This window comes from Oncorhynchus kisutch, linkage group LG1, assembly GCF_002021735.2.
Source record: "Oncorhynchus kisutch isolate 150728-3 linkage group LG1, Okis_V2, whole genome shotgun sequence".
Taxonomy (NCBI): Eukaryota; Metazoa; Chordata; class Actinopteri; order Salmoniformes; family Salmonidae; genus Oncorhynchus; species Oncorhynchus kisutch.
This window is the reverse complement of record NC_034174.2, coordinates 75,617,809-75,642,252: the sequence shown is the minus strand read 5'-3', so window position 1 is coordinate 75,642,252 and position 24,444 is coordinate 75,617,809. Positions and strand designations below refer to the sequence as shown.

Here is a 24,444-nt window from a genome sequence, read left to right as displayed (position 1 = left end):
AACCTCCTCTCTCCTATTTAACCTCCTCTCTCCTATTTAACATCCTCTCTCTCTCCTATTTTTATCTCCTCTCTCCTATTTAAGCTCCTCTCTCTCCTATTTAACCTCCTCTCTCTCTCCTATTTAACCTCCTCTCTCTCTCCTATTTAACCTCCTCTCTCTCCTATTTAACCTCCTCTCTCTCCTATTAACCTCCTCTCTCTCCTATTTAACCTCCTCTCTCTCTCCTATTTAACCTCCTCTCTCTCCTATTTAACCTCCTCTCTCTCCTATTTAACCTCCTCTCTCTCTCCTATTTAACCTCCTCTCTCTCCTATTTAACCTCCTCTCTCTCCTATTTAACCTCCTCTCTCTCTCCTATTTAACCTCCTCTCTTTCTCCTATATAACCCCTTCTCTCTCCTATTTAACCTCCTCTCTCCTATTTAACCTCCTCACTCTCTCCTATTTAACCTCCTCTCTCCTATTTAATCTCCTCTCTCTCTCCTATTTAACCTCCTCTCTCCTATTTAACCTCCTCTCTCTCTCCTATTTAACCTCCTCTCTCCTATTTAACCTCCTCTCTCCTATTTAACCTCCTCTCTCTCTCCTATTTAACCTCCTCTCTCTCTCCTATTTAACCTCCTCTCTCTCCTATTTAACCTCCTCTCTCTCCTATTTAACCTCCTCTCTCTCCTATTTAACCTCCTCTCTCTCTCCTATTTAACCTCCTCTCTCTCCTATTTAACCTCCTCTCTCTCCTATTTAACCTCCTCTCTCCTATTTAACCTCCTCTCTCTCTCCTATTTAACCTCCTCTCTCTCTCCTATTTACCTCCTCTCTCCTATTTAACCTCCTCTCTCCTATTTAACCTCCTCTCTCTCCTATTTAACCTCCTCTCTCTCCTATTTAACCTCCTCTCTCCTATTTAACCCCTCTCTCTCCTATTTACCTCCTCTCTCCTATTTAACCTCCTCTCTCCTATTTAACCTCCTCTCTCTCCTATTTAACCTCCTCTCTCTCTCCTATTTAACCTCCTCTCTCTCTCCTATTAAACCTCTCTCTCTCCTATTTAACCTCCTCTCTCTCTCCTATTTACCCTCCTCTCTCCTATTTAACCTCCTCTCTCCTATTTAACCTCCTCTCTCTCCTATTTAACCTCCTCTCTCCTATTTAACCTCCTCTCTCTCTCCTATTTAAACCTCCTCTCTCCTATTTAACCTCCTCTCTCCTATTTACCTCCTCTCTCTCTCCTATTTAACCTCTCTCTCTCTTCCTATTAACCTCCTCTCTCTCTCCTATTTAAACCTCCTCTCTCTCTCCTATTTAACCTCCTCTCTCTCCTATTTAACCTCCTCTCTCTCCTATTTAACCTCCTCTCTCTCCTATTTAACCTCCTCTCTCTCTCCTATTTAACCTCCTCTCTCTCTCCTATTTAACCTCCTCTCTCTCCTATTTAACCCCCTCTCTCTCCTATTTAACCTCCTCTCTCTCCTATTTAACCTCCTCTCTCTCTCCTATTTAACCTCCTCTCTTTCTCCTATAAAACCCCTTCTCTCTCCTATTTAACCTCCTCTCTCTCTCCTATTTAACCTCCTCTCTCTCTCCTATTTAACCTCCTCTCTCTCTCCTATTTAACCTCCTCTCTCTCCTATTTAACCTCTCTCTCTCCTATTTAACCTCCTCTCTCTCCTATTTATCTCCTCTCTCTCTCCTATTTAACCTCCTCTCTCTCTCCTATTTAACCTCCTCTCTCTCTCCTATTTAACCTCCTCTCTCTCTCCTATTTAACCCCTCTCTCTCTCCTATTTAACCTCCTCTCTCTCTCCTATTTAACCTCCTCTCTCTCCTATTTAACCTCCTCTCTCTCTCCTATTTAACCTCCTCTCTCTCTCCTATTTAACCTCCGCTCTCTCTCCTATTTAACCTCCTCTCTCTCTCCTATTTAACCTCCTCTCTCTCTCCTATTTAACCTCCTCTCTCTCTCCTATTTAACCTCCTCTCTCTCTCCTATTTAACCTCCTCTCTCTCCTATTTAACCTCCTCTCTCTCTCCTATTTAACCTCCTCTCTCTCCTATTTAACCTCTCTCTCTCCTATTTAACCTCCTCTCTCTCCTATTTAACCTCCTCTCTCTCCTATTTAACCTCCTCTCTCTCCTATTTAACCTCCTCTCTCTCCTATTTAACCTCCTCTCTCTCCTATTTAACCTCCTCTCTCTCTCCTATTTAACCTCCTCTCTCTCTCCTATTTAATCCTAATTTAACCTCCTCTCTCTCCTATTTAACCTCCTCTCTCTCCTATTAACCTCCTCTCTCTCCTATTTACCTCCTCTCTCTCTCCTATTTAACCTCCTCTCTCTCCTATTAACCTCCTCTCTCTCCTATTTAACCTCCTCTCTCTTCCTAGTTAAACCTCCTCTCTCTCCTATTTAACCTCCTCTCTCTCCTATTTAACCTCCTCTCTCCTATTTAACCTCCTCTCTCCTATTTAACCTCCTCTCTCTCTCCCATTTAACCTCCTCTCTCTCCTATTTAACCTCCTCTCTCTCTCCTATTTGTTCTCCCCTCTCTCTCCTATTTAACCTCCTCTCTCTCTCCTATTTAACCTCCTCTCTCTCCTATTTAACCTCCTCTCTCTCCTATTTAACCTCCTCTCTCTCTCCTATTTGTTCTCCCCTCTCTTTGTTTTGTTTTGATTTTGGCTTTTTGATAGAGGGGCGATAATAGTTCAGTAAAACTAATTGTCTCTTTCCCTCTCTCTCTTCTTCTGATCACCCCCCCCCCCCCAAACACACACACACACACAAACCACACACACACACACACACACAAACCACACACCCACACACACACACACACCACACCACACACCCATACATCGCTGCTGTAGAATAACTTCATCAACCTGAGTTTCCTTCGACTGTTTCGAGCGGCTCGTCTTGTCAAGCTACTGAGACAAGGAGAGACTATACGCATCCTGCTCTGGACTTTCGTCCAGTCATTTAAGGTACACACACATAAACACACACACACATACACACACACACATGAACAAACACACACAGCTTTTCCTTTCCTATGTCCAGTTTGATATGGGCAGTTAAGCTGTTTGTAGTCTTAACACTGAAAATGTACTTCCCTGTGTGTCCACCGGTAGGCGCTGCCCTATGTGTGCCTCCTCATTGGCATGCTGTTCTTTATCTATGCCATCATTGGGATGCAGGTGAGTACTGCTCAGTACTGCTGAGTATTACAGAGTACCTCTGTAATAAAGCATTTATTCAGAAAGGGATTTCTATTGATGCCAATAGCCAATGATGGATGTCAATAGTCAGAATTGATCCCTAAATGATCACTTCCTTGACCTCTGTGTGTGTAGTTGTTTGGTAATCTGGCACTGGGTGAGGACGAAGGCAGTGCCATCAACGAAAACAACAACTTCAGGACTTTCATCATGGCACTCATGTTACTATTCAGGTGGGTTATATACTCTCTCTCTCTCTCTGCTTTCATATGCTCCTTCTCTCCTTTCCTCAATATCCATGCTCTCTCTCTTTCCCTCACCCTCTCTCCCTTTCTCTCTCTTCCCTCACCCTCTCTCTCTTTCTCTTTCCCTCACCCTCTCTCTCTTTCCCTCACCCTCTCTCTCTTTCCCTCACCCTCTCTCTCTTTCCTTCTCTTTCCCTCACCCTCTCTCTCTTTCCCTCACCCTCTTTCTCTTTCTCTTTCCCTCACCCTCTCTCTTTCCCTCACCCTCTCTCCCTCACCCTCTCTCTTTCCCTCACCCTCTCTCTCTCTCTGCTTTCATAATCTCCTTCTCTCCTTTCCTCAATATCCATGCTCTCTCTCTTTCCCTCACCCTCTCTCTTTCTCTCACCCTCTCTCTCTTTCTTTCTCTTTCCCTCACCCTCTCTCTCTTTCTTTCTCTTTCCTCACCCTCTTTCTCTTTCCCTCACCCTCTCTCTCTTTCTTTCTCTTTCCCTCACCCTCTTTCTCTTTCCCTCACTCTCTCTTTCTTTCTCTCTCTTTCCCTCACCCTCTCTCTCTTTCTTTCTCTTTCCCTCACCCTCTTTCTCTTTCCCTCACCCTCTCTTTCTATCTCTCTATTTCCCTCACCCTCTCTCTCTTTCTTTCTCTTTCCCTCACCCTCTTTCTCTTTCCCTCACCCTATCTTTCTTTCTCTCTTCCCTACCCTTTCTCTTCCTCACCCTATCTTCTTTTCTCTTTCCCTCACCCTCTTCTCTTTCCCTCACCCTCTCTTTCTTTCTCTTATTTTCCTCACCCTCTCTCTCTCTCTGTTTTCTATTATTCTCACCCTCTATCTTCTCTCCCACACTGACACACATGTTTTTGTTTGTTTTTGTCCATGTGTATGCATCCGTATGTGTGTGTGTGTGTGTGCATGCGTCCGTTCGTGTGTGTGTGTGTGTTCATGCATCCGTATGTGTGTGTGTGTGCGTCCGTTCATGTGTGTGTGTGTGCATCCGTATGTATGTATGTATGTGTGTGTGTGTGTGTGTGCATGCGTCCGTTCGTGTGTGTGTGTGTGTGCGCGCGAGTGTGTGTGTGTGTTTGCGTCCGTTCATATGTGTGTGAGTGTGTGTGTGTGTGTGTGCATCCATACGTGTGTATGTGTCTGTTCGTGTGTGTGTGTCCTGTACCAGGAGTGCGACAGGTGAGGCGTGGCATGACATCATGCTGTCGTGTCTGGGGGGTAAGAAGTGTGACCCAGACTCAGGGAACACAGAACCAGAGTGTGGCAGCACCTTCGCATACACATACTTCGTCTCCTTCATCTTCTTCTGTTCTTTCCTGGTAAGAGGACTATTCAAACCCTAACCCCTAGCCCCTAACCCCTATCCCTTATACCCTAGTCCAGCATTTCTCAAATTCAGGTTGTTGTTTTTTTGTCCCAGCACTACACAGCTGATTGAAATAATCAAAGCTTGATGATGAGTTGGTTACCTGAATCAGCAGTGTAGTGCTGGGGGAAACCACAATGTGCCCCCAGGGGGGGCCCCAGGACCCAGTTTGGGAAACCCTGCCCTAGCCCCTCCCACTAGGACCTTCACATACAGCATTTCATCTTCCTCTGTTCTTTCCTGGTAAGGGGACTAGCCCTAGCCCTTAGACCCTATCTCCTAGACCCTAGCCCTTAGACCCTAACTCCTAGACCCTAGCCCTTAGACCCTAACTTCTATACCCTAGCCCTTAGACCCTATCTCCTAGACCCTAGCCCTTAGACCCTAACTTCTATACCCTAGCCCTTAGACCCTATCTCCTAGAACCTAGCCCTTAGACCCTAACTCCTAGACCCTAGCCCTTAGACCCTAACTTCTATACCCTAGCCCTTAGACCCTATCTCCTAGACCCTAGCCCTTAGACCCTAACTCCTAGACCCTAGCCCTTAGACCCTAACTTCTATACCCTAGCCCTTAGACCCTTTCTCCTAGACCCTAGCCCTTAGACCCTAACTTCTATACCCTAGCCCTTAGACCCTATCTCCTAGAACCTAGCCCTTAGACCCTAACTCCTAGACCCTAGCCCTTAGACCCTAACTTCTATACCCTAGCCCTTAGACCCTATCTCCTAGACCCTAGCCCTTAGACCCTAACTCCTAGACCCTAGCCCTTAGACCCTAACTTATATACCCTAGCCCTTAGACCCTATCTCCTAGACCCTAGCCCTTAGACCCTAACTCCTAGATCCTAGCCCTTAGACCCTAGTCCTTAGACCCTAACTCCTAAACCCTAACACCTAGACCCTAACTCCTAGACCCTAACACCTAGACCCAACTCTTAGACCCTAGCCCCAAGACCCTAACTTTTAGACCCTAACTCTTAAACCCTAGACCCTAACTCTTAGACCCTAACTCTTAGACCCTAACTCTTAGACCCTAACTCTTAGACCCTAACTCTTAGACCCTAACTCCTAGATCCTAACTCCTAGATCCTAACTCCTAGATCCTAACCTGTTACTCCTAGACTCTAGACTCTAACCCCTAGACCCTAGATTCTAACCCTTAGACCCTAGACCCTAACCCCTAGACTCTAACTCCTAGACCCTAGCCCTTAGACCCTAACCCATAGACTCTAACCCCTAGACCCTTACTCCCAGGTTGTATTGAAAGCTAGCTAGCTGCATCCTATTAAACCTGTCGCCTGGTTTGCTTGGTTAGCTAATAGCCAATGCCATTGCAAGCAAGGTAGGAATGACTTTAAATAGCTAAATGGTTAGCTAGCTAGCAAGCTGCATACATGGCTCTGAGTCTGGCTGGCACTAGCAAGAGTATGTTGATTTTAATTGTTGAATTGTTGGGTAGCTAGTTAGTTATCTATCTAGTTGTAGCCAGAGGACTTTCGACAACTTCTAGCTAGCAGCATTATAAAAGCGAGCTGCAGACTGCAGACACATTGGCTACCTAGCAACATGACAGAATTGATCATTTCTGGAGACAGTGTAAACTCAATTTGAGCTAGCCCAGCAAGGCTAGCCCAGCAAGGCCAGCCCAACAAGGCCAGCCCAACAAGGCCAGCCCAAAAAGGCCAGCCCAAAAAGGCCAGCCCAGCAAGGCCAGCCCAACAAGGCCAGCCTAGCAAGGCCAGCCCAACAAGGCCAGCCCAACTAGGCCAGCCCAGCAAGGCCAGCCCAACAAGGCCAGCCCAGCAAGGCCAGCCCAACAAGGCCAGCCCAGCAAGGCCAGCCCAACAAGGCCAGCCCAGCAAGGCCAGCCCAACAAGGACAGCCCAGCAAGGCCAGCCCAACAAGGTCAGCCCAGCAAGGCCAGCCCAGCAAGGCCAGCCCAGCAAGGCCAGCCCAGCAAGGTCAGCCCAACAAGGCCAGCCCAGCAAGGCCAGCCCAGCAAGGCCAGCCCAGCAAGGCCAGCCCAGCAAGGCCAGCCCAACAAGGCCAGCCCAGCAAGGCCAGCCCAGCAAGGCCAGCCCAACAAGGCCAGCCCAAAAAGGCCAGCCCAACAAGGCCAGCCCAACAAGGCCAGCCCAGCAAGGCCAGCCCAACAAGGCCAGCCCAACAAGGCCAGCCCAGCAAGGCCAGCCCAACCCTGGTTAACTTTAAAGTGCCAATGGAAACAAGGCTTCAGTAGTTCTAGAAGAGGATATTCAGACACTCTTGGAGGACAATGGAAGTTGATTTGAAAATGCTTCTTTAATTTTCAATCCAATCTGTTTCAGCCTGTAATAACTGGGTCTGGTTGAATGGATTTGTGCAACTCAGTGAACAGGTCCCAGACTTTGTAATGTTCCCGTGTTGCATAACATTTGTAATTGTCTTTTTTTGGTATCTAATAATTGTTGCTGTGTAGATGCTGAATCTGTTTTTGACTGTGTGTGTGTGTGTGTGTGTGTAGATGCTGAATCTGTTTGTGGCTGTCATCATGGATAACTTTGAGTACCTGACCAGAGACTCATCTATACTGGGTCCTCATCACCTGGACGAGTACGTCAGGATATGGGCCGAGTATGACCCCCGCTGCCTGGTGAGTCACACACACACACAGATATACACAGGTACACACATATACACGCACACACATAAACACACACAGACACACACACACACAGTTACACATAAACACACACAGATACACACAGGTACACACACAAACGCACACAGACACACACACACACATAAACGCACACAGACACACAAACAGACACAGGTACACACATAAACGCACACAGACACACACACACAAACAGACACAGGCACACACATAAACGCACACAGACACACACACACAAACAGACACAGGTACACACACAGGTACACACACACACATAAACGCACACAGACACACAGACACAGGTACACATAAACGCACACAGACACACACACTGCTGTAGACACACACACTGCTGTAGACACTATCACCGATGTACATGTGTATAGACTATTCATGTTTAATCAAATGGACATAATGTTTTGTTCATTTCCACTTGACTAATGTACGTACAGATAGGCACATACAGATTTACACTTGACTAATGTACGTACAGATAGGCACATACAGATTTACACTTGACTAATGTACGTACAGATAGGCACATACAGATTTACACTTGACTAATGTACGTACAGATAGACACATACAGATTTACACTTGACTAATGTACGTACAGATAGGCACATACAGATTTACACTTGACTAATGTACGTACAGATAGGCACATACAGATTTACACTTGACTAATGTACGTACAGATAGGCACATACAGATTTACACTTACGTCAAACTCATATATGGACACAGCATCCTACACATGATTAACATTGTTGACTGTACAGTACCACTAGCTAACCCATGCCTTTCTCTCCTAATACAATTTTGCTCTAGCTTCTCATTCTAACCTTAAACCCTTAACTGAAAGTGCAAACCTGACCCCAGTCATGTGACCAGTCGTGACAGAGGAGACGATTTCAACTGATAATAAACCATAGAGTTAGATAGGGGACTGTAGATGGATTTAACCCATTTTGACATTGCTGTCACAGACACCATAATGGCACAGATACAAGTATGAGTCCTCTATCTAACTCTATTTAATAAACTGACCATTTACGGACTTGGGAGTTTAGTGATACTGATGATAATGATGATGGAGTTAACAGGGAACAGGTGCTTCTGCACCTGACCAGCCGTCCTGTCTCTCGTCTTTCTTGCTCTCCTTTGTCGTTCTCTCTCTTTCTGTTTCCGAAGTGTTGATATTGTGGAGGCCCTTAAATCTATGTACTGTGAACTCAGTGACTACCCGGCCGTAACACTCCCTCAATGTGTGTGTGTGTGTGCCTCTCTCCATGTGCACTTCCACCAAATGTACCGGTTAACAGAGCTAGAGGGAGGGGGGCGAGATGGTAAAATAAGACAAGGGCAGAGAGAGAGAGAGGAAGAGAGATTGTCTGCATTGTGGTTCTTTGTATCACTCATTGCTGAATGGTTAACATTTCTATTGGCAACCAGTTTATGGCAACACCAGGAAAATACACACCCTGTATTTTGATACTGAGAAATGCATTGTCCATTAGAAAGCAATTTTCTCTCTTTTTCTTCAATAAATCTCTGAAAATGTACTGCTAGACATACAGCTGTTATGGAGCTGGAGGAAATATGGACAGGGAAGACAGGGAGTAAAACAATATATGGAGGGAAATGTATGTAGATTATATGTGGAATTATATGTAGAAACATAAATAGAAACATATATGTTGAATTATGTATGAAATTAAATGTAGAAAAATATATGTAGAAGTATCTATGTAGATTATATGTGGAATTATATGTACAAAAATATATATCAGAAATGTGGAAAAACGCTTGTGTTTGTGTGTGTGTGTGTGTGTGTGTGTGTGTGCCATGTGTGCATGCTTGTTAGACTGATTTATACTCTTGTTCTCCTCTGTGCTCTCTCACTCTGTCTATCCTCCCCTCTCTCTCACTCTGTCTATCCTCCCTCTCTCTCACTCTGTCTATCCTCCCTCTCTCTCACTCTGTCTATCCTCCCTCTCCCCCTCCCTCTCTATCACTCTGTCTATCCTCCCTCTCCCCCTCCCTCTCTCTCACTCTGTCTATCCTCCCTCTCTCTCACTCTGTCTATCCTCCCTCTCCCCCTCCCTCTCTCTCACTCTGTCTATCCTCCCTCTCCCCCTCCCTCTCTCTCACTCTGTCTATCCTCCCTCTCCCCCTCCCTCTCTCTCACTCTGTCTATCCTCTCTCTCTCTCACTCTGTCTATCCTCCCTCTCCCCCTCCCTCTCTCTCACTCTGTCTATCCTCCCTCTCCCCCTCTCTCCCTCTCACTCTGTCTATCCTCCCTCTCCCCCTCCCTCTCTCTCACTCTCTCTCTCTCTCTCTGTGTATCCCTTCCTCCTCTAACCTCCCCCTCCCTCTCTCTCACTGTCTATCCTCCCTCTCCTCTCCCTCTCACTCTGTCTATGTCTATCCTCCCTCTCCCACTCCCTCTCTCTCACTCTCTCTCTCTCTCTCTCTCTCTCTGTGTATCCCTTCCTCCTCTAACCTCCCCCTCCCTCTCTCTCACTCTGTCTATCCTCCCTCTCCCCCTCTCTCCCTCTCACTCTGTCTATCCTCCCTCTCCCCCTCTCTCTCACTCTCTCTCTCTCTCTCTGTGTATCCCTTCCTCCTCTAACCTCCCCCTCCCTCTCTCTCACTGTCTATCCTCCCTCTCCCCTCACTCCCTCTCACTCTGTCTATGTCTATCCTCCCTCTCCCACCTCCCTCTCTCTCACTCTCTCTCTCTCTCTCTCTCTCTGTGTATCCCTTCCTCCTCTAACCTCCCCCTCCCCTCTCTCTCACTGTCTATCCTCCCTCTCCCCTCTCTCCCTCTCACTCTGTCTATCCTCCCTCTCCCCCTCCCTCTCTCTCACTCTCTCACTCTCTCTCTCTCTCTCTCTCTCTGTGTATCCCTTCCTCCTCTAACCTCCCCCTCCCTCTCTCTCACTGTCTATCCTCCCTCTCCCCTCTCTCCCTCTCTCCCTCTCACTCTGTCTATCCTCCCTCTCCCACTCCCTCTCCCTCCACTCTCTCTCTCTCTCTCTGTGTATCCCTTCCTCCTCTAACCTCCCCCTCCCTCTCTCTCACTGTCTATCCTCCCTCCCTCTCTCTCTCTCTCTCTCTCACTCTCCTCTCTCTCTCTCTCTCTCTCTCTGTGTATCCCTTCCTCCTCTAACCTCCCCCTCCCTCTCTCTCACTGTCTATCCTCCCTCACCCCCTCTCTCCCTCTCACTCTGTCTATCCTCCCTCTCCCCCCTCTCTCTCTCTCTCTCTCTCTCTCTCTGTGTATCCCTTCCTCCTCTAACCTCCCCCTCCCTCTCTCTCACTGTCTATCCTCCCTCTCCCCCTCTCTCCCTCTCACTCTGTCTATCCTCCCTCTCCCCCCCCCCTCTCTCTCTCTCCTCTCTCTCTCTCTGTGTATCCCTTCCTCCTCTAACCTCCCCCTCCCTCTCATCTCACTGTCTATCCTCCCTCTCCCCCTCTCTCCCTCTCACTCTGTCTATCCTCCCTCTCCCCCTCTCTCTCTCTCTCTCTCTCTCTCTCTGTGTATCCCTTCCTCCTCTAACCTCCCTGTATTCTTCTTGCAGCGGGCGCATACATTATAAGGATATGTACAGTTTATTGAGAGTAATCTCCCCTCCTCTGGGCTTGGGCAAGAAATGCCCTCATAGGGTGGCCTGCAAGGTTTGGACCCAACTATAACACAACGTTTACGCAACCTGCTCGTTCTGTCTCTCACTCAGAGACTTGGGAATGAATGTTACGCTCTATCTCTCTCTTTTTCTCATTTTTGTTTATCACTTCTTCTTCATGGTCATTTCTTATTAGATTTTGGTTTGGTTTGGTTTGTAGTCACCCATAGTCACCATCTTGCTTTGGTTTTCTTATTAATATTGGTATGCATTCTTGATTATGATAGAGGAGAATGGGACAATGCAGAACACACCACACCTGTTTTAGTAGCAACTGTCTGAAGCATGATGTTGTAGGCGTGCACTGCACTTGCTATCTGTACTGTACTCACTAAACGAACAAACGATTCACTACTACAAACGATTCACTATTACAAACGATTCACTACTACAAACGATTCACTACTTGCACATTTTTCAATGTGAGAGTCAATCCAGGTTGTTCGGGTCTATTGCATTTCAATTCACTCTGTTCAGGAAGTAAACTTAAAATTCCAGTTCCATGCGTTTCAGTGAGAAAAATGACTTCCTAAATTGACTGAATTGAAATAGAATTGACCCCAACCCCGGAGTCAATTCTTTATCAACGACACAAGAAAATGGAACCATTGTGTTTTCTTGGTTTGTGCTTGCTGTCTATCTTACCATGACCATGGTCAGACCATGGTACAACAGGGTTCTAGCATCGTGCATTGTTCTAGAATGGGGGGGAGGGGGGTCCGGATGGTGGGATGGGGAGGGGTTTGGGTTATGGGTTGCAAAATTCCAGGACCTTTCCCAAATTTCTCAGGTTTTCCAGCAATCCTGGTTTTCTGCTGATTCCGGGAATCTTCCAAACAGAATTTCTGGAAAACCTGTGAATTTAGGGAAAGGTCCCAGAACTGTACAACCCTAGTTGGGGGGTAAAAGGAACTGCATTGACATGACTTACCATTTGTGACATCACCACCCCAGCAGCGGTGCTTGTCCTTGCCTGCTAGAAGCCCTACTGCACGTTCTATACGAGAGGAGACACAAACACCCCCTTTTACCTCCTCGCATAGAACGCTGTGTTATTATAGCTACTTATACTAAAACTACACCACCCCCACACCCTCTCTCCTCCTCCCTCTCTCCCCCTCTTCTCCCCCCGAGATAGCCAACCAGAGCTGAGTCTCTATCTTTCTTAACCTCCCCTCTCTCTCCCCTCTCGTAACCTCTTCTGACCAAACAATAACCTCTGTGTATTTGTTTCCCCCTTTCTTTTTGTTGTTCCTTTCTCCTCTCGTCTACCCCCCCCCCCTCCTCCACCCCCATGCACCTCTTGTTCGTGTGTCAACCCAAACTCCCTACCCCCCCCCCCCCACCCCCTCATCGGTTTTTCATTTCTTGGTTGTCCGTCCACGTTTGTCGTTGCTGGTGTGTGTGTGTGTGTGTGTGTGTGTGTGTGCGTGTGGGCCTACTACCACTACTACAGCGGCCGAATCACTTACAATGACATGTATCAGATGCTCAGGCACATGTGTCCACCGTTAGGCCTGGGGAAGAGGTGCCCTGCCCGGGTCGCCTACAAGGTAGACTCCTCCCCCCTCCCTCCCTTTCCCTCCTCCCCCCTCCCTCGTGGGACCCCCCACCCACCCACCTCCATGGCCCCTCCAAACTCCTAAAACTCAGCGCTGTCATTATTGTCTGTTAGTGGTGGTGTGATGGTGAGCACTGTTTTTATTATCAGTCGGAACTGGGGCTGGAGGGAGGGAGGGGGAGGGAGGGGGAGGGAGGGAGGGATGGAGGGAGGGAGGGATGAACGGAGGGAGGGATGAACGGAGGGAGGGATGGTCGTGAAGTAGAATGACAGGGAAATGATAGTCAGTCCCAGAGACCCTTCAGATACGCTGAGCCACAGGAGCAAGGGAACGGAGGAAGCCTTGTCTGCCCTTCTGCCCCCTGCACAGACCTATACACACTCCCTACACACACATTTCTCTGCTTCTGCCCACATTTGGGATCGTCGTCTTCCAAGTAGAACCAATGTAAAAGCACCACAGCCTTCTGGGAGCCAATTATCCACGATCTCAGGTCGGTCATACTCTATTGGGTCGCTGATATGACCAATTTACTTGGTTTTGGCATCAAAAGGCACGTTTCTTTTGTTAAAACTGAAAATAATTTAAATAAGCCCTCGCAGTATGAGTGGTTTTACATTTATTAACATATTAATGGGTATCTATCTGTGGTTTTGGAGAGCCGGTAGGCACACTGGCATGGATTGGCCTGAATATTACTTAGGGCACTCTCACACACACACACACACACACATGAACAGACAAAAGTATGCGGGTACAGAAGGACGGGGAAGGGTGTGTGTCTTCAGTCCTCTGAGTCTCTCATTCCTGTGGATGGCACCATAGCTACACACACACTCTCACACACAGTAATTTAGACAGGGTCTTCAATTCTTGACTACACACACATATAATGTATACCGTACTTCAATCTTCAGCCCTTAGCTGGGAGGGGATGATGACACACAGACATTTGTGGCCACATTATTTGACAGGAAGTTGTTATTTGTTGATTTTAATGACAGTGAATCTACAGTATTTGGGCATTGTGTTCACTCCCATTACAATTGACAAATAGATAGACAGTCTTTATCAGTCTCTCCGTATTGTGTCTTTTCCCTTTCTTTCCTTTGAGAAGACCTGAGCTTTCTCCACCCATCCTGTTTTACTGTCTATGCAGTTCTGAACTGTTTGTCTTCATATCTTCCCCTCCGTCTCTCCGTCTCTCTCCGTCTCTCTCTCCGTCTCTCTCTCTCTCTCTCTCTCTCTGTGTATCACTCTCTTTCCCCTCTCTCTCTCTCTCTCTCTCTGTGTATCACTCTCTTTCCCCTCTCTCTCTCCTCTCTCTCTCTGTGTATCACTCTCTTTCCCCTCTCTCTCTCTATCTGTATCATTCCCTCTCTCTCTTCTCTCTCCCCTCTCTCCTCTCTCTTCTCTCTCTCCTGTGTATCACCTCTCTTTCCCTTCTGTCTCTCTCTCTCTCTGTCACACTCTCTTTCCCTCTCCTCTCTCTCTCTCTCTCTCTCTCTCTCCTCTCTCTCTCTCTGTGTATCATCTCTTCCCCCCCCTCTCTCTCTCTCTCTCTCTCTCTCTCTCTCTGTGTATCACTCTCTTTCCCCCTCTCTCTTCTCTCTCTCTCTCTCTCTCTCTCTCCTCTCTCTCTCTCTCTCTCTGTGTATCACTCTCTTTCCCCTCTCTCTCCTCTCTCTCTGTATCACTCTCTTTCCCCTCTCTCTCTCTGTCTCTCTCTCTCTCTGTATCACTCTCTTTCCCCTCTCTCTCTCTCTCTCTATCTGTATCATTCCCTCCCCCTCTTTCTCTCTCTCTCCCCTCTCTCTCTCTCTCTCTCTCTCTCTCTCTGTATCACTCTCTTTCCCCCTCTCTCTCTCTCTCTCTCTCTCTCTCTGTGTGTATCACTCTCTTTCCCCTCTCTCTCTCTCTCTCTCTCTCTGTGTATCACTCTCTTTCCCCCTCTCTCTCTCTCTCTCTCTCTCTCTCTCTCTCTCTGTATCACTCTCTTTCCCCTCTCTCTCTCTCTCTCTCTCTCTCTCTCTCTCTCTCTCTCTGTATCACTCTCTTTCCTCTCTCTCTCTCTCTCTATCTGTATCATTCCCTCCCCCTCTTTCTCTCTCTCTCCTCTTACCCTAATTTGCATTCCGTCCACTTGTCTGTCAGCTTCAACTACGCCAACATTATCCAATGTTCCACTCTCTGACATACACTCTCTCCCTCTGTCCCTCTATCCTACTGTCTATCTCTGTCCCTCTATCCTACTGTTTGTCTATTCTACTGTCTGTCTCTGTGCCTCTATCCTACTGTCTATCTCTGTCCCTCTATCCTACTGTCTATCTCTGTCCCTCTATCCTACTGTCTATCTCTGTCCCTCTATCCTACTGTCTATCTCTGTCCCTCTATCCTACTGTCTATCTCTGTCCCTCTATCCTACTGTCTATCTCTGTCCCTCTATCCTACTGTCTATCTCTGTCCCTCTATCCTACTGTCTATCTCTGTCCCTCTATCCTACTGTCTATCTCTGTCCCTCTATCCTACTGTCTATCTCTGTCCCTCTATCCTACTGTTTGTTTATTCTACTGTCTGTCTCTGTCCTACTGTTTGTCTCTATCCCTCTATCCTACTGTCTATCTCTGTCCCTCTATTCTACTGTCTGTCTCTGTCCCTCTATCCTACTGTCTGTCTCTGTCCCTCTATCCTACTGTCTATCTCTGTCCCTCTATCCTACTGTCTGTCTCTGTCCCTCTATCCTACTGTCTATCTCTGTCCCTATATCCTACTGTCTATCTCTGTCCCTCTATCCTACTGTCTGTCTCTATCCTACTGTCTGTCTCTGTCCCTCTATCCTACTGTCTGTCTCTGTCCCTCTATCCTACTGTCTATCTCTGTCCCTCTATCCTACTGTCTGTCTCTGTCCCTCTCTCCTACTGTCTATCTCTATTCTACTGTCTGTCTCTGTCCCTCTCTCCTACTGGCTGTCTCTGTCCCTCTATCCTACTGTCTGTCTCTGTCCCTCTATCCTACTGTCTATCTCTGTCCCTCTATCCTACTGTCTGTCTCTGTCCCTCTATCCTACTGTCTATCTCTGTCCCTCTATCCTACTGTCTGTCTCTGTCCCTCTGACTCTATCCTACTGTCTATCTCTGTCCCTCTATCCTACTGTCTGTCTCTGTCCCTCTATCCTACTGTCTATCTCTGTCCCTCTATCCTACTGTCTGTCTCTGTCCCTCTATCCTACTGTCTGTCTCTGTCCCTCTATCCTACTGTCTATCTCTGTCCCTCTATCCTACTGTCTGTCTCTGTCCCTCTGACTCTATCCTACTTTCTATCTCTATTCTACTGTCTGTCTCTGTCCCTATCTCCTACTGTCTGTCTCTATTCTACTGTCTGTCTCTGACCCTCTATCCTACTGTATATCTCTGTCTCTCTATCCTACTGTCTGTCTCTATCCTACTGTCTGTCTCTGACCCTCTATCCTACTGTCTGTCTCTGTCCCTCTATCCTACTGTCTGTCTCTATCCTACTGTCTATCTCTGTCCCTCTATCCTACTGTCTGTCTCTTTCCTACTGTCTGTCTCTGTCCCTCTATCCTACTGTCTGTCTCTGTCCTCTCTGTCCTCTCTTCTCCCTGCTCCTTCTCTCCACTCTATCCAGGGTTGTGTCCCAAATGGAACCCGTATTCCATATACAGTGCACTACTTTCAACTAGAGCGCTATGGGCCCTGGTCAAAAGTAGTGCACTACATTGGGAATAGGGTGCTATTTGGGACACGGTGCCATTTGGGACGCAGCCCAGCAATTCCCTATTGCATACAATATGTCACTCATGGAAATCCCTAGTGTTCATGGATAACAACAATGATAGATGCTGTGATGGCTTTTGTGGGTTATATTCTAGCTTGTCGTTGTTTTAGTACACTAATCCTGAGAGGAGACTTACGTTAAAGGCCCTAACCCCTACACCACTTTCTCCCACCTGGGACTGGTCAATCCAAGAGTAGTATTTGACCTCTTTCTTACGCTTGACCTTTCTAACCTTTGTTATGGTAGTGAACTTTCCAGGAAGGCCTGCTTTGTTTGGGAAATGGCCATTGACTGGCCATTTTTGGTGATAGATTGACATGGTTTCAGTCCTCGTCTTATTCTCTTGTCTTGTTATACTCTCTCTCTCTCTCTCTCTCTCTCTCTCTCTCTCTCTCTCTCTCTCTCCCCTTGAATCACGTATCGTTTCAATGTCGTCACAATCTCGCTCCCTCTTCCTCTCCCTCTCCCTCTTCCTCTCCCTCTTCCTCTCCCTCTTCCTCTCCCTCTTCCTTCCGTTTTTTATCTGTAGCTCCATCTCATTATAGAAACCTTCTGGTTCTAACGCCACTAACCTCTACTACTCCGTCTCCCCTATACACAGTAGCCCGACATCTGGTTGGTCGAAAACAAATCATTCTTCTTTTTATTATTTTCTTCTCTCTGGGAATGTTATTAATAAACATCTTTAACTGACCCCTTTTAGATAACGCAACCGTTTAGCATGGAGAGAGATCTGATCTGCCAATCCGGACCTTTGCACCATGTCTAAAAGCCTAACACTAAGGACTCTTCAAGTAGCCTGCGTAGCTCTGTAGGAAACCATAGAGAGGAAATGAAGCAAATCAAGGGACCAATATGTAGATATCCCCATGAATCCATCACAGCTAATATGATGATGCTCTCTGTGCGCGGCTGCACGGCTGCTTGTCCTGGGGAGGGGGGAGGGGGGTGGTAGGGGCATGCTGCTTGTGGAGGTATGTTGAATGTCGGGGATCTGGGGGGGGGTTGGGAAAAGCATGCGTCCGTCGCATTCTCTGTTGCATGGCTTGTTGCTATGGACACCTGGAGGCTATGGATGTTGGCTGCGACGACTGTTGCCACACACGCTTTCGGGCATGACACACACACACTAACATCGTGTCACACGTGCTTGCCCGTCCTACGTGAGTACCCAACGCTCATGTTCAGAGGTCAAACCAATCGATGATCGACTAATAGATGTGAAAAAACAACCCCGGGTTGTTTTTTTTTTTAAATCTAGCAGTTCATCCATTGGTTTGACCTGTTTAGAAATAAATAAATCAAAAACATGTAGCGAACCTCCATACAGGTAGGGGGAGCTCTATAGCAGATGCCTTGATAAAACCCACTAGTCTCCTGATTAAGAGTAATACAACTACACTAGTGATACTACTGTTTGCTATGTCTTGCAGTCTATTCCAGTATATTCTCTTGATATACTGTATGTTAGTGGGAGGGTACAGGGGGTTGTATGTGTACATGTGTGTACATTTGTGTGTAATAAGATGCGTGAATGCGTACCGTTGCATTCACACATTATTAGGGAACATGGGCATAGGTTGGGTCAGTTGGTCGTCGGCCATTGCGGTGCCGCGTGGCTCTTGGCTCTCGCAGTCGCTCATTCTGTAGCAGACGGCCCATTGGATAAATGTGTAGTTGTTTGAGTATCACTTGCCAATCAGGAGACAATCAGGAAGTACTTTTCCACTGTTTCCTTTGGAAAAGGCAGTTTCACAGTTTGGAAATCATACTGTGGTTACTACATATGACAAAGTCCTTTAGCACACAAAGACACAACATAGACCTACAAGGGACCTCTGACAATCAAGATACTACAAGTGGGGTCGGGTTCAATTCCATTTAGATTCAGTCACTTCGGGAGATGAATTGAAATCAACTTTTTTTTCTATGAGGATTTCTTTCAATTCATGAATTGGATTTCAATTCTCTCTATGAACTGTGAGGTGAAACTGAATTGCACCAAATTTCTGTGTCTTCAGAATCAGACAGACAGAGTCAAACATAATCCTGGCTAAATAAACAAGTAGATAAGATTACAGACACTGAAACCTAACCTTTTTAGGCTGTTGCCCTATCGAGCTCCCTCAATCCTTGGCCCCTCCCTTTTCCCCTTACCTGGAGGTTCAGACCACACCCCCTACCACGGACACACTCTCTTTTCTCAACCTCTCCACCTGATTGGCTCTCCACAGAGGCTGCTGCGCATGGACTTGCCGGTTGCCGAGGACAACTCAGTGCATTTCAACTCCACCCTCATGGCTCTGATTCGGACAGCGCTCGATATCAAGATTGCCAAGGGTACGACCTTCTCTCCTCCTCCTTTTCTGTCTCTCTTTATCTACTAAACCTTTTCAGCTGTACTTTTTCACTATTTTTGCCATTCTGATCTGTTGTTTCCTACCTTTTCCCTTTCTACTCTTTCTTTCTTGCTTTCTTTCTTTCTTTCTTGCTTCCTTTTATTCTTCCTCTCTCTGTTTCTCTTTTTCTGTCTGTCTGTCTGTCTGTCTTTCTTTCTTTCATTCTTTCATTCTATCTATTTCTTTCTTTCTCCCTTTCTTTTCTTCCTACCATAGGTATGGTATCAGTCCTGTCCTTCCAGATAGTGGTGATATACCAAACATTTATAAATGCTCAGGAAGTTGTGGATTAATCCAAATCTTTTTTGTTTGTGTGAATGTGTACATGTGTGGCTGGATAACTTGTTTTTTTGCATGCATATTTGTGTGTGCGTGTGTGTGTGTGTGTGTGTGGGCGTGTGTGTGTGGGCGTGTGTGTGTGTGTGTGTGTGTGGGCGTGTGTGGGCGTGTGTGTGTGGGCGTGTGTGTGTGTGTGTGTGTGGGCGTGTGTGTGTGGGCTTGCTCTGCTGCCTGCGTTTGCTTACGTGTGTTTGCCCTTGCATATGTTCTTTCGTACGTGCGCGTGTTTGCTCTTGTGTGTGTTTGCTGTCCTGCGTACCTGCGTGTGTGTATGCCCACGTGTGTGTGTGTGTGTGTGTGTCTTGACGTGTGTGTTGGGTAACACAGGAGGAGCTGACAAACATCAGATGGACGCTGAGCTAAGGAAAGAAATGATGGCCATTTGGCCCAACCTCTCTCAGAAGAACCTAGACCTGCTGGTCACGCCACACAAGTGTAAGTTACACCACAAAACGTAAAACACACACTACGATGTGTGTGCGTGTGTAAGTGTGTCCGACGATCACCAATTCACCAAGAGGACAGCTTCTACTAAACGTAGTCTCACTCACTGCTTCGCCCCCCCTGATCAGGACCACCACGGACCTTCTCCCTACTTATAACACACTCATTTTCATACACACAACCCCTCCCGCCTACACACACACACACACACACACACACACACACACACACACACACACACACACATACAACCATAACTCCCTCTGTACATCCTCTCCCTACTTACAGTTCTTAGAAAACGTAAACACACTCACACAATCCCTTCTGTACCCCCACTCAATCAGTTCCTGCATCAGGGGGTGCCTGCTATAGACCCTAACCCTCTATAGAAGTCTTTTCACTACAGGGAGTATGGGCCTCAACATAGGCTTAGTGAGAGTCATGTTATAGTAGTACAAGTATAGACCTATAGTAATAGTAGTAGTAGTAGTGGTAGTAGCAGTAGTAGTAGTAGTATAGTAGTAGTGGTAGTGGTAGTAGCAGTAGTAGTAGTAGAATAGTAGTAGTGGTAGTGGTAGTAGCAGTAGTAGTAGTAGAATAGTAGTAGTGGTAGTGGTAGTAGCAGTGGCAGTAGCAGTGGTAGTAGTAATAGTAGTAGTGTAGTAGTAGTATAGTAGTAGTGGTAGTGGTAGTAGCAGTGGCAGTAGCAGTGGTAGTAGTAATAGTAGTAGTGTAGTAGTAGTATAGTAGTAGTGGTAGTGGTAGTAGCAGTAGCAGTAGCAGTAGTAGTAGTAAAGTAATAGTAGTGTCGTAGCAGTATAGTAACAGTGTTGTTATTATTATAATAAGGAAGAGATCAACTGTTCTACACACAGTGTAGTGTAGCACGCTGCCTTGGTGTTAAATATAACTTCAATGTATTCATTTAAAGTTATACTTCACTGAAAGTAGAGCAGCATGCAATGTAGAGAAAGCACTTCATAGTATTGCACTATACAATTACTATTATTCTGAAGTATTATTGTACTTTTTAATGAGTTGATATGCTGGGGGACCTCGAGCCATTTCTCTGGGAATAGATCATCATTTATTTTTCAGAGTGAAGAGGTTTTAGTGTCAAACAAAGCTCCATGTTTTTCCTGGTGTTTCATGTTATCTGGATCATCCAAACTCTGGGTGCCAATCTAGAGTTTCTGGAGAAAGAAATGGAGCTCCTGTTTCTGAAGGCGTAGGATTGGCGTGAAGTGATGATCTATGGTCAACGTGAAATGACTATATAGTCCTCTATAGAAACCGTTGAAGCACTATGCCTGTTCAAATGAAAGTGAAAGAGAATATTTCAGTTAACGACAGAAAAGAACTGATTGTGAAAAGACTATCAGCTCTGTTGTATACTGTACAGTGTTGTATATGTGTTGCATTTGGTTGTACCTGGACTTGTATCTGTAGGCAAATCTCAAATGACACCATTACCATATTCCCTGTATAGTACATAGCATTGTGTATATTATTGCATATATACTGCTATTAATAGTGCATATATAATGCATATATTCCCTATAGAGGGGATAATATATAGTATAGTGCACTACTTTCAACCACTACCTTATGGGTAATAAGTGGTGTATTTCCGTGTACATGGTGTCATTTGATGCAGTCACCGTGTGTTATGTATGTAGGGTGAATCTAAAACGTGTTTCCTTCGTTCCTTTCATCCTTGATTCCTGAGTCAGTGAATCATTGGCTCTTTGTCAAAACGTATTGGAAGAGAAGGTCTGAGAGGTGGAACCTGGGATATTTCCCCTTAATGCTACTTTTTAAAGGAGGAAGACGAATCAAGGACTTTAAGATTGACCCTACAGTCGCGGCCACTGAAATGTTTGTTATCTAAAAACCAAACCTACCGTTAGGAGGAATAGAGTGAAGTGTTGTCCACACGTTGGCAGCAATTGTTCTACCAATACAGCAACACAACCTAACTTTTTAGTGCCCGCAACTGCCTGTATGTGTGTGTGGTGTCGTAGCATGGTCGGTCCCCCACTCCCATCCCCCTCTCTCTCGTCTCACGGCTCAGGGTCCCATCCACATTGTGGTCTAATCGAGGCAGGGTAACTTGTCCCTCTCTCAGCAGCCACAGACCTGACGGTGGGGAAGATCTACGCTGCCATGATGATCATGGAGTATTACAGACAGAGCAAGGCCAAGAAGCTCCAGGCCCTACGCGAGGAGCAGGTACCCACTAGACCCAGGCCCACCCCTGTGACCTCCAAAATACACCCCAGAACCGACTCTTCCTTCCCCCTTAGATCCCCTTTCCAAACCTGTCCAGCTCCCCATACCCTCTCTTGCCTCCAGACACCCATGCTCCCACACCCTGGTGAAGCCCAAATCATCCAACCCCCTCAGCTCCCCCTTCCTTTAGCTCCTCAACTCTTCCTCCCGCCTCTACCCACCATACAGAACCCCCATGGCTGCTATTTTTGGTCCTTCAAACCCCAGCACCCCCTTTCTACTTCCTGCCCCCATAGCCCCCCTTTCCAGACCTCCATAGCCTCCCTTCCCTCCAGAAACCATCCTCATGACCCCAAAACCACTTCTTCACTAGACCCCGTTTCCTGGACCCCTTGCACCCTTTCCAGGACCTCCATCGCTGCCCTCCTTGGTCCGTCACCCCCCTAAGCCCTTTAATTTCCCCCTTGTCCCCCCCGCTCGTCCTCCCACATCTACCTCCTCCGCCTTGGAACCCTCCCGATGAGCGCTGCCTGGTCCTGGGTTACCCCTGTAGCATGCTAACTCCAGTTACCTCTCTCTCTCTCTCTCTACTCCGGCACCAGGCTGTTTCTGCCTGTTTCCCAGTTAGCATGATGGATGGCTATCGTAGGCTGAGGCCCGGCCTGGCTCTTCCACTCGCTATCTCTTTACCTTTACTCTACCATTACTATACCCCCCTCCTACCCATTACTATACCCCACTCCTACCCATTACTATACCCCCATCATACCCACCACTTGTATATTTACTTAAAGGGGCAATCTGCTGTTCAAACAATACAACTCAGTGGCAGATTGCCCCTTGAAGTACTTCTTTGAACTCCTCCCCTTTTTAAGCATGGGGGGATAAATGGTGTAGTGGTGAGGAGGAGGGGGAGATGTTTTAAACTGGCAAATTGTAATTGTTTTGTTTTGAAAATGATATGAATAATAATGATACAACATGGCCAATGTATGTCTGCACTCCTGTTGTCTATGAATGCTGTGTAAATGCACTACCTCTTAATGTGATGTGCACTGTTTCTCTAACACCTTGTCTCCATTCCCCGGGATACCCTGTTGCTCCTGTGCTGCAGTCCACAGCTTCTAATGGCTTTTATCTGCCTTTGGAGGCTGAAGTTAAAGTAATGCTTCAGCCCACAATCAAAGCTGCTTAGATGTTTCTTGGATGTTTTAAGAAACAGAATTGGCACCCATTTTATTCTATCCGAGATCAAGTCCATGATGCGGGGTTAGGGCTCTGTGGGTATTCAGTAGGGGCGCTTTTCAGACATGAGATAAGTTGACTTAACATGGACTTAAGTAACAAATGTTGACTTATGTCCATGTTTATTGACTTAAGTCCATGTTAAGTCTACTTATCTCAAGTCTCAATCGGGCCCTAGGTGAATGGAGTGTACGATATTTTAGACCCCGTCTATGAGTTGGTATGATCCTCCTGAATGCTGTCACCTCATTGGTTGCACTGACTGTCCAGTTCCATACAGGCTCCTCCTTCTCAACATCACCAGCTGGCCTGTGGTGCACAATGACAAACTGTCTTTCTGTCTATCCCTCCTTCCCTTCTTCTCGCTTTCATTTCTCAGTTGTACTCTTTCCCTCCTTCCCTTCTTCTCGCTTTCATTTCTCAGTTGTACTCTTTCCCTCCTTCCCTTCTTCTCGCTTTCATTTCTCAGTTGTACTCTTTCCCTCCTTCCCTTCTTCTCACTTTCATTTCTCAGTTGTACTCTTTCCCTCCTTACTTCCTTTCTTTATGTCCATCACTCCTGCTCTTCTCTCCTTATTCCCTCCTTCAATCTGTTGCACCTTCCTGTCATCTCTCCTTATTCCCTCCTTCAATCTGTTGCACCTTCCTGTCATCTCTCCTTATTCCCTCCTTCAATCTGTTGCACCTTCCTGTCATCTCTCCTTATTCCCTCCTTCAATCTGTTGCACCTTCCTGTCATCTCTCCTTATTCCCTCCTTCAATCTGTTGCACCTTCCTGTCATCTCTCCTTATTCCCTCCTTCAATCTGTTGCACCTTCCTGTCATCTCTCCTTATTCCCTCCTTCAATCTGTTGCACCTTCCTGTCATCTCTCCTTATTCCCTCTTTCAATCTGTTGCACCTTCCTGTCATCTCTCCTTATTCCCTCCTTCAATCTGTTGCACCTTCCTGTCATCTCTCCTTATTCCCTCCTTCAATCTGTTGCACCTTCCTGTCATCTCTCCTTATTCCCTCCTTCAATCTGTTGCACCTTCCTGTCATCTCTCCTTATTCCCTTCTTCAATCTGTTGCACCTTCCTGTGATTGCTCCTTATTCCCTCCTTCAATCTGTTGCACCTTCCTGTCATCTCTCCTTATTCCCTCCTTCAATCTGTTGCACCTTCCTGTCATCTCTCCTTATTCCCTTCTTCAATCTGTTGCACCTTCCTGTCATCTCTCCTTATTCCCTCCTTCAA

General features: G+C 46.6%; 1 protein-coding gene across 1 annotated transcript in view; it reads left to right on the top strand.

Moving 5' to 3' along the window:
• LOC109884352 (voltage-dependent P/Q-type calcium channel subunit alpha-1A-like) overlaps positions 1-24,444 on the top strand; it is a 200,620-nt gene that overhangs the window by 164,818 nt on the left and 11,358 nt on the right. The window contains 10 exon segments of the mRNA XM_031833423.1: positions 2,870-2,986; positions 3,137-3,202; positions 3,359-3,456; positions 4,644-4,794; positions 7,346-7,462; positions 7,464-7,474; positions 11,090-11,186; positions 18,786-18,891; positions 19,617-19,724; positions 21,862-21,965. Of these exon segments, the coding sequence (XP_031689283.1) occupies positions 2,870-2,986; positions 3,137-3,202; positions 3,359-3,456; positions 4,644-4,794; positions 7,346-7,462; positions 7,464-7,474; positions 11,090-11,186; positions 18,786-18,891; positions 19,617-19,724; positions 21,862-21,965 (975 nt within the window).